The 13,731-nt window shown below is 37.1% G+C and overlaps 1 protein-coding gene across 1 annotated transcript; it reads right to left on the bottom strand.

The window, feature by feature from the left end:
- Positions 1–4,814: 4,814 nt before the first annotated feature.
- Positions 4,815–13,087, bottom strand: lrrc58b (leucine rich repeat containing 58b). Its single transcript, XM_082175864.1, has 4 exons — positions 12,408–13,087; positions 8,051–8,179; positions 7,411–7,688; positions 4,815–6,138 (listed from the first exon to the last, which is right to left on the bottom strand). The coding sequence occupies exons 1-4, from the start codon at positions 12,860–12,862 to the stop codon at positions 5,945–5,947; spliced, it is 1,056 nt and encodes a 351-aa protein (XP_082031990.1). The 5' UTR covers positions 12,863–13,087; the 3' UTR covers positions 4,815–5,944.
- Positions 13,088–13,731: the final 644 nt, after the last annotated feature.

Genomic DNA, 13,731 nt, shown 5'->3' with positions numbered 1-13,731 from the left:
AATGGTCAAACAAACTGCAAGACAAATAACAACACATCTGTCCCTCAAAACCCATCAAGGATCAGACAATCCTCACAGAGAGTGAAAGCAAGACAGAATGAAGTGGAAAAAAAAGAGTGGCATCAATTTGTTACCAGGTCTTTCTCCTTCAAAGAAAGAGTGTCCCAAATAGAGTAAAACTTTTAATTTGGGAGGTGAAAAGAAAGTCCCTCTGTATTCAGTACCAGTGATGAGGGTTTTCATATGCAAATGCAGGAACTCGGTGTATGTTCACTAGCCAAACGCTGAATCTCTCTCTGACCGTCTGAACTGACTAGTGTCTGGCTAATGGATTCTGAGGGGAATCAATCTTGCCAACTTAAACACATTTAAATTTCAATTATACCTTGAATGCACCAAAGGTTTAATTTTTTCCACAGAAGATAGAGGTTAGAGAAGCGTTAAAGACATCTAATCACACTGAATATGTTCAGAAAAGTGCAGGCTTCATAAATGTTAGTCAGGAGCAACAGGACCACATGATCACCATCACAATTTAAATTAATTAACGAGATTGGAGAATGATGCATATACAGACCCCCAAATGTCATGCGCAAGAAAAAAAGGAGGTATCATGGCAATGAATTAAGAATTAGTTCCCACAACTTATTAATGCATGGCAAGTTTTACCAATTTGTTACCTCGTTTTAAATTGTGGCCATATTGCAATTATTAATTCCTCCAATTTTAGTTTGAGAGAAAAATGTTAACACATTCGGATAAAAATGATCAATTTGGTTCCTAAAATTAAATTTGTCAAACCAGTTCCCAAAGAGCTATGAATGATTCAGTTTGCAAATCATAAATCTGAATCGAAAACTGAGAAGCACGTTCTCTGGCCCGTGCACTCTTATGTCTTTGAGTGTTCGGGGCATTGTGTCTGGATCCTTCCTGTCTCATTTTTGTTCTGTTCTTGTCTTGTGTTTGTATGAGCACATGGCTTCAGTCATGTTTGTTTGCCATGTGCCTGTTACACATTTTGTTTCTGTGTGCAATATCTTTTCTATCAGTCTTCAGTCTTGGCCCCACCCCCTGGCCATGGCCCCCATTGGGAGGTTTGGTTTGGTTTAAGTTGTGTGTGTTTTTTATTTTTTATTATTAAACAGAGCTCTTCAAAGCTCTCTATGCACGAGTTCTCAAAATTCTTGACCCACACTTGACAGAAAACCCTGTTCACACTGCCAGCGACACTTAACAACAAAGCAACATGATCCCATTCACTTTCAATGGAGGGCTGGTGACTTCCGGCGACATGTAGGCGTATTAAGTGACAAAAGTTCAGAAATATATATATATGTATATGTATATGTTTATGTGTGTGTGTATATATATATATATATATATATATATATATATACATACATACACACTCACCTAAATGATTATTAGGAACACCTGTTCAATTTCTCATTAATGCAATTATCTAATCAACCAATCACATGGCAGTTGCTTCAATGCATTTAGGGGTGTGGTCCTGGTCAAGACAATCTCCTGAACTCCAAACTGAATGTCAGAATGGGAAAGAAAGGTGATTTAAGCAATTTTGTTGGTGCCAGACGGGCCAGTCTGAGTATTTCACAATCTGCTCAGTTACTGGGATTTTCACGCACAACCATTTCTAGGGTTTACAAAGAATGGTGTGAAAAGGGAAAAACATCCAGTATGCGGCAGTCCTGTGGGCGAAAATGCCTTGTTGATGCTAGAGGTCAGAGGAGAATGGGCCGACTGATTCAAGCTGATAGAAGAGCAACTTTGACTGAAATAACCACTCGTTACAACCGAGGTATGCAGCAAAGCATTTGTGAAGCCACAACACACACAACCTTGAGGCGGATGGGCTACAACAGCAGAAGACCCCACCGGGTACCACTCATCTCCACTACAAATAGGAAAAAGAAGCTACAATTTGCACGAGCTCACCAAAATTGGACAGTTGAAGACTGGAAAAATGTTGCCTGGTCTGATGAGTATCGATTTCTGTTGAGACATTCAGATGGTAGAGTCAGAATTTGGCGTAAACAGAATGAGAACATGGATCCATCATGCCTTTTTACCACTGTGCAGGCTGGTGGTGGTGGTGTAATGGTGTGGGGGATGTTTTCTTGGCACACTTTAGGCCCCTTAGTGCCAATTGGGCATCGTTTAAATGCCACGGCCTACCTGAGCATTGTTTCTGACCATGTCCATCCCTTTATGACCACCATGTACCCATCCTCTGATGGCTACTTTCAGCAGGATAATGCACCATGTCACAAAGCTCAAATCATTTCATATTGGTTTCTTGAACATGACAATGAGTTCACTGTACTAAAATGGCCCCCACAGTCACCAGATCTCAACCCAATAGAGCAGGGAACGACAACTGGCGGCCCGTGGGCCAAAACTGGCCCGCCAGCAATATTTTCTGGCCCGCTGGATTATTTTGGAAGTCCTAAATGCTGCACAAAACTCTTCCACTACTTGAGAAAAGCCGTAGTCGCGCGGCGATTTCACCACCGCATACTGTGTGAAACACCCATAGGGAATCATGCGGCGCGGGATTACATTTTAAAGTATAACTGCGTTCACACCGGACGCGAATAGCGCGTCAAATTCGCGCCTGCCGCGTCTAGTTATACGCTTGACCACTTTGTGTCCATTCGCGCGTCAAAAGACGTTAGCGGTCAGAACTCTGGTGTACTTTGGACGGAGCGGGCGGTCTGACTGACAATAGCCCACTCCCGACATCTTTTGACAGCGTATCCGCACTTGATTCTGACGACCTGTATCTCTGAGGAGCTGTTTGGTACTGAAACCATTGTCAGTCAACAACATTCTTTTTTTGCAAGGATGTTTGAAATAGTTCGGCAGAAAATAGCCTACTTCATTTGTCAGTATGGCAATATGATTTTCGTTTATTAGAAATTTGAGTGATAGGCTTTGTCCTATTTAATTTATGTTAGGCTATTTATATTTCATAATTTTTTTCTGTGGCATTTTTTTTTCTCTGCTGATAGTACAATGTTAAAATAGCCTAATATTTATATTGACACGAACACAATTTTTGTATAGCATTTATTATAGGCTACTTAATCTCATTCTTGCCGTTAGAGACATTTGAATGTGAGATTATGGAAACGAGATCTAAATTTTGCGGAACCGTCAGTTCGGGAAATAAAGTGTATTTTAAGCGGTTGCTGAATAGAACCTTGTGGGAGCGGGACAGAAAAAAAACAGTCCCGCGCAGAACTCCTTAAACCTTAGGTGTGTATGTGTGTGTCCCGAATAAATAATAATACAAAAAAAAAAGGAATAAAGTTCAAAAGTCGGACTGTAAGCGAATGAGTATGATTGCTATTCACACCTTTATTAAAATGGCTGTAATCTGTTACCACAATAGTACTTGATCTGTTTAAAATGATTTAATGATCCCCCCCCCCCTAGAACCGCCACTGGACGGACCCATCATATTCCACGATTATAGGCCTATATAAAAGTATTTAATTTGTATCCATAGGCCTACTCTGTGTAGCTGGCCCGCCATCTACTGGCTAAAAAAAATATTGGCCCGCGGCCAAAGTTACTTGCCGACCCCTGCAATAGAGCATCTTTGGGATGTGGTGGAACGGGAACTTCGTGCCCTTGATGTGCATCCCACAAATCTCCATCAACTGCAAGATGCTATCCTATCAATATCGGCCAACATTTCTAAAGAATGCTTTCAGCACCTTGTTGAATCAATGCCACGAAGAATTAAGGCAGTTCTGAAGGCGAAAGGGGGTCAAACACAGTATTAGTATGGTGTTCCTAATAATCCTTTAGGTGAGTACATATATATATATATATATATATATATATATATATACTCTCTCTCTATATATAAACACACTTTATTTTAAATTGTCTGTCACAGCATTTATGCATGAAAGTAAGCTTGTACTTTTTTTTTGTAGTTTATTTTGAACATGTAAATAAATGAAAAATATATATACAGACATGCATACATATATAAAATTTAAATAAAAATAACAGCTAAATAAAGTCATGTACTTCTCAGCACAATCTTCCAAAATTATTGTAAGTAATTCAAATTAGAAATTCCCATGTTCAAAAAGGAGTAGGAAGAAGTTCATAACAAACTTTTCAGGCCCTACCCCCTTTCTCTATTTTTATCCTTTAGTTAAATACAAAACAATTTGATTCTTCTCTTATACATACACCGTATATCTACCTACCTACTATTCACATAATATAGGGTTAGATTATACTTAAAGATATACTTATAGGGTTAGATTTAGTTGCATGTAATTATGCATAATTTATAATTATTACTACAGTAACTACATGTAACTTGTAACAAGGACACTGTAAAATAAAGTATTACCATATATTTCTTATTTTTGTACATGTGTGATGTCAAAGATAGTGTTACCTACAGAGAAATTATCCTAAATAATTTTTTGTCATAAACTATGAACCTAATTAAAAGTTTAGTATGACCACTGGATAGTTTATACAACACTACAAAAATGTGCAGAACAGTGGTTCCCCGACCAGAGTTGAGAACCACTACTATAGACCAACAAGTTCCCTTGCTTTCTATGCGATTTACCACTTCTCCCGTAAATATATTGCAAGAAAATCTTGCTTAAGCTTGTAATATTTATAACAGCTTGAGTATCATTCAAAAGCACATCACAGAGATTTGTAGTTAATAGGACTGTAGAAATGTTTCTAAAGCTCCGGTTTTATTTCAGAAGAACATGGAATATTCATTTGAAAAAAAGTGACCAATACACAAATTAATATTTTTTATTATAGTACTCTATGTAAGAAGTGCAAATACATGTTTATAAACCATTAGAGGAGTGAACTCAATCCAAATCGACCTTCATCATCTTAAATAAAATACATTCTATCTTGTCAATGATATAAAGAAAATATCATAAAAGATTATTTAGTATAAAAGCCTTAGATATAAATTTTAAAACTCTGAAATAATGATTGCATTAAGTATTTGCATTAGTCAGTATTGGTTAAGCCTAAGAGTGTAAGACACATGTGAAGGAACTAAAGAAAAGTGAGTGTACAAACAGAAAGTGTTAAAGTTCAGTTTAAAAAGAAATACCAGAAACACTTCACGATTTTGTCCATTGGCTCTGTAACAATATCACATATTTCCTATTGTTGGAAAAGTGGTCTACATGAAGAATTAACCTTCAAAACAAAGCGACTGGTGACCTTTGTTACCGTTTTTCTCAAGATTTCAAACGTTGCCCCAGTTTTTTTTAATGCAACCACAGGGTGTCAGCATATTCAATGCAAACGCGAAAGCTTAAACAAGATGCAGACATGTTAGCACATGTTGGTGAAGATGTGTAGCACTGTTTGACAGCGAGGTCTGTAGGCCATTATGATAGGCCACCATTACAAACAAGAAGAAAACAGTCAAATATTTCTAAACCTCTCAAAAAGCAAGTATTCTCAAAGCTTAGTTTTTCTTAATTCACAGTAAATGTTTGTGCGTAATGTGAAAATCTGAGTTATCGCTCTCCTGTGAGAGACAAAGCAACTTATCAAGCAAAAGACATGAGTGTACCTAAACTGCGTCCTCTATATATTACAAAAGTGCAAGAGCTAAACAGATTGATGACCAAGGCAACTCAGTTATTATAACAATTTATAAAACAACTACTCTGAACCACCAGTGTTTTTTGATTTTGCCTTTGCAAGGCAAGACCTTTGTAAGAGAAGCTATCTGCAGATGTCTTTCCCACAATGCAGCGGGATCCCACTTGCTCAATCCCTTGGCAAAAAGATTTGGCTTCAGCTGAGAGGTTTTCAGGCCAGCTGGCTGTAAAGTTCAATGTTCTTGCTGATAACACTGTAAGCCAGAGAGAAAGAGACGTGTGCAGGGTGAGCGAGGTTATCCCAGCAGAACTCTTTGAAGGCGGTCGGCGGGAACGCTGTTGTCATCGTCCGAGTCGGCGTCACTCTGAGGGTTGGAGCTGCAGGGAGAGGTGCATTCTGGGGAGCACAGGTAGTGCATCAAGGGCAGGCGATACTTCCCGCAGAAATCCACAAACTTAATGTGACGAACGCACGAGTCGAAGTAAACGCCTGGGAATGAGGTGGTGAGATACATTGTGGTTAGAAAATTTGACATTGAATAAAAAGTTAGTTCTGTCATCAATTATTCTCATGTCATTCCGAACCCATCGGACTTACGTTCACCTTCGAAACACAAGGGTAGGGACTTTTAAAGGGTTAGTTCAACCAAACATTAAAAATTACTTTCTTCGTTCAGCCAAACACAATCTGAGTTATTTAAAAAATATCCTGGCTCTACCAAGCTTTATAATGAGAGAACAGAAATATGAACATTGGATAAAGCTAGGTTGAACAATGCTTGACAAATTAGTGTTTACAGATGTTTTATAGAGGTTTTTGATATCTATTTATATCACTCCATAAATCAGAAAATATTTCCAACAGCCCAAAAAAATATACTAATATTACTTTTAGGAATAAAATGTTACATAAATCAGTCGAATTATATATTTGAAACCTTCAGAATATAGATAGCAATAAACTAGTTTGGTGTAAAGTGTAGGTTTCTGGCTCAGAGCATAAGATTTTTGTTTTGTTTTGTTTTTTGACAAAACAGCATTTAAAGATACAGTTTGTATAGTAATGGAAATCTACAGATTTAATAGATAAAGTATAATTAAATAAACATTTAAATGTGTATTTTGGATGTTTTCTTTCCACTAGTCTGAAAGAAGACAAGTCGTGGAAGCAAAATAGCTCAAAATCTAAAGAAAAAACAATGGTTTTGCTTCATTGCCTTAATGAAACCTGAGAGAGAAACAAAAGTCCATTCCACCAAAACTTGTTCATAAAAACATTGTAAACTTAACCCATATCACTCCAGCAGTTTAAGCATGACTAAGCACAGACATTTGAGCTTCCGTTTACCACATTTGATGTGCTCTATATATGAATAGAAGCCTAAATTAAATCTGTTCATCATATAAAGCAATTGTGTCATTTCAGAAGACTTGGCTGTGCTCGATTCATATGAATTACTTTCACAATGTCTTATGAACTTTTTGAAGCTTGGAAATTTGGGATGCGTGGATTTTGATGGATGGACAAAAATGATGAGAGAATATTAAAAAAAATTGATTTGTGTTCCAAAACAAAACAAAAGTCATACAGCTTTGGAATGACATGAGTAAATTATGACAGAATTTCCATTTTTGGGTGAACTATCCCTTTAAATGAGAGCATATTCGTCTATATAAAGGACTTTCATTGATTCTGAACTCTCTAGATACTTTTAGCTTATATCTATATAAACTTGTCTTTATATCATCTTTCTTCTCCCACCTGCACACTTGGGGTTGGGGCACTTGCTGGCCATGTCTAGGTAGTTGACTAGATGGCTCGGGAGGTCTTTAGGCGAGTACAGAAGGTTCCTGCTTTTGACGGTGCGGCCAGACAGCTCCAGCAGGGACGGGGGGTCGTACGTCATGTCTTTGATGAAGCGGACCACCAAGGGATTGCCTCGCAGACTGAGCTCCTGAAGTTGTACCAGGCTCAGGATCTCTCTCGGAAGATACGTCAGCAAGTTATTATGCAGACTAAGAGAGCGCAGGGAATGGAGCCTGTGGGAGTGAAAGACAAAGCAGGACAGGCAAAAACATTTTTAATATTCTTTTGTAAATAGACATGTTGTAAATAGATACACACGAGAGCATTTGAAAGCATGCGTCGATCACCGGATCCCTAATATATCCGCTGATAGACGGATCCTAGCAAGGTGTACCTAATAAAGTGGCCAGTGTGTGAATCATAAGTAATATACAACTATATAATGGAAGAATTAACAATTAGAATAATAATGATTACAATTATAATTTTTTTGATTATACAAATAATTGTTTTCTTAATGATGTATAAAACAATTTTTTCTTTTTTAACTGCACACTTTATTAGCAAGTATTTGCACTGCACATCTAAGACTTACCTGTTGAGTGTAGGTGGGACGCTCTGGATGCGATTATCACACAGAACTAGGTAACTGAGGAAGGGCAAGTTAGCTAGTTCAGCAGGGATGGAGGAGATCTGGTTACCACCCAGATACAACAGCTCTAAGCTAAAGAGAGAAAGAAGGGTTATGAAGCAAAAATAGATGACAAAATTACTAACATAGTTGTGCATGGCAGTGTTATTGGAATCCTTCATGGGAAAATAAAGTCATGCTAGTGAAACAGATATACTCTGAAACACTAAGCATCTGAAAGCATAAAATGTGATTTCTTCCAGTTGAATAGCATGTATCCATTCTTTTGTTTTATCAATACTAGAACATCAAGTGTATGCACATTAAAGCAGTGCTTTGCAACCTTTTCAACTCCAAGGTCCCTTTGTCTGAAACATATTTGAATGCTCTCCTATCTAAACTATTTATGTACCTCTGGTATTTCTGTTGTAATAAAAATAAATAAACTCAAAAATATGATGTCAGTTTAATGTTGTAGCCTACATCTGTATTTAATGTTCCTTTAGCTAGTGGGGCCTGACTCCCTGGTTAAAAACCAATACATTGAAGTACATTCAAAATAAACAAGAAGTCTTCCACTGAGGACTTTTTTTCCCACTTCCACTATTTTTTTTAAATAGATCATGACAAACATGCAGAGTTTGGTTATGAGGAAATCACCCAAACTTCTGCTGTTTTTAATCAATACAGATCGATGCTTTATGATAACTAAGATATATATTCAGCAAACATCCCTTTGGTTGCATCACAAACACACGTCCAAGTGCTTCATGGGATGACTAGTTTAAAGGGATAGTTCACCCAAAAATAAAAATTCTGTCATCATTTACTCACCCAAGCCAAACCTGTATGAATTTCTTCTGCTGAACACAAAAGATATTTTGAAGAATGTCGGTAACCAAAAAGTAGATGGGCCCCATTGACTTTCATAGTATTTTCTTTGGAATTATGGAACTATGGAAGTCAATGGCGTCCATCAACTGTTTACCGACATTCTTCAAAATATCCCTTTAAGTAAATAGTCTTGTACCTTGGTCTGCTTTGCCTAAAACAAAAGTTTGTAATGTTGTGATTCATCGCAGAGCCAGTTCATTTAGTTCAAACCCCCTGGAGAAAAGGACTGGGGACAAATATGAGGCAGAGAAACAAGCGAGCGAGTGAGAGATGATCTACCATTTTACCCTACTTGCCACTTTCTCCATTTGTCTTCCTCCCAAAAGAGAGGCATTCATTTCTTTATTCCCTTTGCCTACCCATCTCGGCTTAGTCTCTATAATTACCACAGCAGGCAGAGATGGTAAAGAAAAAAAGAGGCCCAGATCTCTCGAAAAGGACCAACTCTGTGTGTAATGTGGGACAACAGGGCACGTCTCTTTATGACGGGATGGCTCGCAGCCAAGTCGGCCTCAGCAGACTCACGGTCACGGCTCCGGCACAGCTCTACTGAGACCACATGGCAAACTGATCCTGCGGCCTGCAGCTCTACTCCTGAGAGAACTATCAAAAAAAACTATAATATTGCGAAATATTATGATTTATGTATTAGTGTGCTATAATGTTTCCTTTGCAACAGCTGCAAACTACAGGCAGACTATGATGTTTGTCTACCGTTTGCCATATCAGTTAATAACGTACCGTAATCATCAACCTGGTAGACTGTGAGTCACGTTCTGGGAGCTTCATTTCCTTGACATTGCGAAAGGTGTTTATTAATATGCACGTGACTAATAAAGACAACACTGATAAGGTTCAGAATGAACTTGACAGGATAAGGAAGCAGGTATTTTGGTAAACAAACATTAGGCAGAGAAATGTATCAGCTAACTTGTGAAAGAGTGCAACGGTGTCCTACTTTCCCAATCACTTTCTCAATAGAGAAAATTCTTCAGTAAACATTTCTGAGCCTTGAACCAGGTCCAAAATGAATCACAATATTACAAATTGCAGTTTGAGATATATATATATATATATATATATATTACTGTGGTTCTCATTTACATGGTAACAGTGGCTTCTAAGTAGACCAGAGGATCTATAATCAGCATTAGACCTATAAGTAATGTAATTCTTTAACAGGAATTTAATTAACATTTCTTTGAAAACATTAATTTTTTTATGAAATATATATATATATATATATATATATATATATATATATATATATATATATATATATATATATATTTAATAGGATCTTAAAAAAAGAAAAAAAGAATAGGCCTAGACTTTTTACTTCCGGGGTTTAGCAAATGAGCTCTAAAGGGCATTTTAATGTTTACTCTATTCATTGCCTGATTAGAAAACCTACAAATTTGACTTGATTTCGATATATGTTGCCTTAACTATATAAATATGACTATAAAGGCCTTTTAAATTTTGTTACGTAATAATAATAATGATGAAATATTTCTTCATATGAAATTAAATATTTCTCTCTTTTTTTTTCAGCATACTAGCTTATACCGTTAGTCAGCTAGCTTATTAAATCTCTCATTACATGTGATCATTTGGTAAGAAAATGCAAACAATACAATGTGAAACAATAAACTTTTTATATACCCAGAATTAGATCACATGTTGTACAATACAGCAAGCTATGGTAGCAGAGAACTGACAGCATACAAGCTACACTTACAGACGGCTGTCCCCTGGGTCCTAGAGCGAACCCATTTAATGGGGGGACCCTTTTGTTCATGACACCCAATTGAGTTCAACTGGCACTGTGACAAAATTACTGTAAAAGAGCTCGGGAACACTCTAAAGAAGCTCACATTGAAGGGACAGGGCAATATAATCGTCAACATGACCTCATTTTTGTACATGTTGCACTTTGTTCTGATCACAAGCTATAAACAGCAAAAAAGGGCAGCCTGACACTCTTTTTGATTACACTTCTAAAGTTGCATCAGCCAAGACATAATGATTTACTTTGCAACAGTAGTGAAGAACAGCATGCTAAATTCCTTATTTACTAATGAAAATGAAGCACAGTGTATGTAATATCATTGTGACATGCCAATTCCACATTGTTCTGCTGTTTTGTTTTCTTGAACTTCATATTGGTCCAGCACAGAAAGCATATTAGATTTGGACAGACATCCAGAATAGAAGATTAGAGTCCATGAAAGAGGAGTTCTGGTTTAATATGAGGGTACTGTCAATAAATGATCTGCTTTAACGTAGATAACTTATTGCAAGTCATATTAGTTCAAAAGATGAATTGGTCATACTTTTAGATGGGTTGGGTAACTTATTCTGACTTCATATCCGGCTTCACGTACCTCTACCTCTTTAAATCCATGCTGTTGTGCAATCAGCTGTGCTGACTTTCATAAGTCCATCTGGACCATACATGCAAAAGTCTTTTATTCCCTATTGGCAACTTCCATTTCTACACTTACTGACATTTAAATTATGTCACTTCCTGGACTGTGACGTCATTACGGGACAATTAAAACTTAGCACTCAGGGACATGGCACACTTCAAGATTCAACATAATGTCTATCCAACCAACTCCCAGATTTCTACCTTTGTTGATCTTTCTAACATATGTGTATTTTGGAAAGTTGAGGAAGAAACTTTGCTTCATTTATTCTACTATTGCAATCAGGTTTAATCTCTTTGGGAGAACTTAAGTTGTTATCTTTCTACTTTTATAAAATATGATTTTTCTAGGAGTGACTATGCTATTGATCTTGTTTGCTAATTTCTTTGTGTTGCATTGTAAAAAATGTATTCACAAAAACACATTTCTCAATACTTTGCCTAGATTTGATGTCTTCATCACTGAGATCTCCCTTATTGTAAAATCTCTTACTCATTGACAAACAATAAGAACAACAGGTTTCTTAACAACTATTTTCTTACTGTTTGAGGTGTCATTGTTATTTCCGTTTTTTCCCCCATTCTCTTTTCTTTTCATTTTATGTAATGTATTCAATGCAGTGTTGTTTCTTTTCTTGCAATAACAAAAACAAAACAAACAAAAAAACACTCAGGGACATGGCAAAAAATTACAACATCCCCTAAATGTAGTAAAATTATTAATATAAGTACCACATTAATATACATTACATTAAAATAATTATATCATTTCCAAAATGAGTTTGATTATTTCATCCAACATATTAGGACACACTGATCACGGGAATTGAGTGTGTTAATTAGTTGTAGCCAAAAAAAAAGGAGGTTATTTAATCACGGGACTTTAATTACACCGAGTAGACATATTACAAGTGTAAAAGTATGGCAATCCTCCAACCCTATAGTTCTCACGATGTTTTGAGACAGTCGAGGTGCAGTCAGGAGTTTCTGTATTACCTGGTCAGACTCTCTATCTCTGCTGGGATGCTCTTCAGTCTGTTTCCTCCCAGTGACAGTGACTGTAGTCTCAGAAGCTGCAGACACTGGCTCGGCACCTCTTCAAACCTGTTTCCACTAAAATTCAACACTTCCAGCTGCAGAGAGCCAAACTCTTTCGGTAGAGAAAATTCAGTCAAACGATTATTCTTGGCTATAAGGGTTTTGAGTTTGGTCAGTCGGGTAATGTCCTCGCAGATGACCGACAGCGTGTTGTTACTGATATCGAGAAACTCCAGGTTAGAGAATAGACAGATTGATTCGGGCAGAATCGTCATTCGGTTGTAACACAGATACAATTGCCTCGTGTCTTTCCGTCGTTTCTCACTAATCGTATCCAAACTCTGATTGTTCAGATTCAATCGGGACAGGTCAAAAACTCCCTCGGCGCTGCTGGCTCCTTCAAAACCCTCCATTTTTTTTTAGCTGATAACGAAAAAGAATCCCCCTTCTTCTGGTTCAGGCTGTTTTCCAACACTTCGAGTTTACTTCCAAGTCCAGGCTCCCCGAACATCCATGTGTGACCTGAATTATTCAGCCTAACGGCAGCATTCACACATTACAGTTATCAAAGAGGGTTTATCAAGCGTTCATTCTTCAACATTCATGTTCAGGGGCTCAACTTTCGCTTGGCTCCGCCCGACTGTATTAACCCTTTACTAGAACTTGCTAGAGAAAAACTATTGTAAATTCTCTTACAACATAGCCTACACAAACAACTCGAACAAACTCTATGTTCTCTTCCAGAACTATGTATACAGACTCTTATTCTCTTTAAAATTCAGTCTGAATTGAGAAACTTTAGTTTTCTTTAGTTTTCAGGGTCCCTTGCTGGTTATGTAACCACAGCTGTTGCAAAGATTTTATTATGCAAGCAGTCAGCTCAGTTTTTTTGACCATCTATTTATTATCCATTTTCCTTCCATTTACTCGGGGCTATTCATGGCTGTTTACATTTAAGATTTAATTCTACAGCAGTGTGTACAGGGTGCATAATGCATTTGGCAAACAAGTCCTGTTTTGTAATGGGTTTTCCCCAGAAATTACAAGTGTTGTTTTTGTCAGCTAAAACTATAAAAACCTAAAACATTTTGTTAATTTAAATAAAGCTGAAATAACATAAAATATAAAGATTAGATGAAAAACTTTAAACTTAAAGGGTTAGTTTACCAAAAAAATGTAATTCTGTCATCATTTACACACCCGGAAGACTTTCGTTCATCTTCGAAAAACAAATGAAGATATTTTAATGAAATCTGAGAGATTTCCGTCCCTCCATTGACAG

Source organism: Leuciscus leuciscus, assembly GCF_965113295.1.
Source record: "Leuciscus leuciscus genome assembly, chromosome: 7".
Taxonomy (NCBI): domain Eukaryota; kingdom Metazoa; phylum Chordata; class Actinopteri; order Cypriniformes; family Leuciscidae; genus Leuciscus; species Leuciscus leuciscus.
This window is presented reverse-complemented; position numbering and strand designations above follow the sequence as displayed.

Coding starts and splice junctions, on each gene's coding strand:
- lrrc58b (XM_082175864.1), bottom strand. CDS start 12,862: ATGGAGGGTTTTGAAGGAGCCAGCAGCGCCGAGGGAGTTTTTGACCTG. Junction 8,180..12,407: donor GAGATAGAGAGTCTGACCAG/GTAATACAGAAA, acceptor TTCTCTCTTTAG/CTTAGAGCTGTTGTATCTGG. Junction 6,139..7,410: donor CCCCAACCCCAAGTGTGCAG/GTGGGAGAAGAA, acceptor CCTCATTCCCAG/GCGTTTACTTCGACTCGTGC.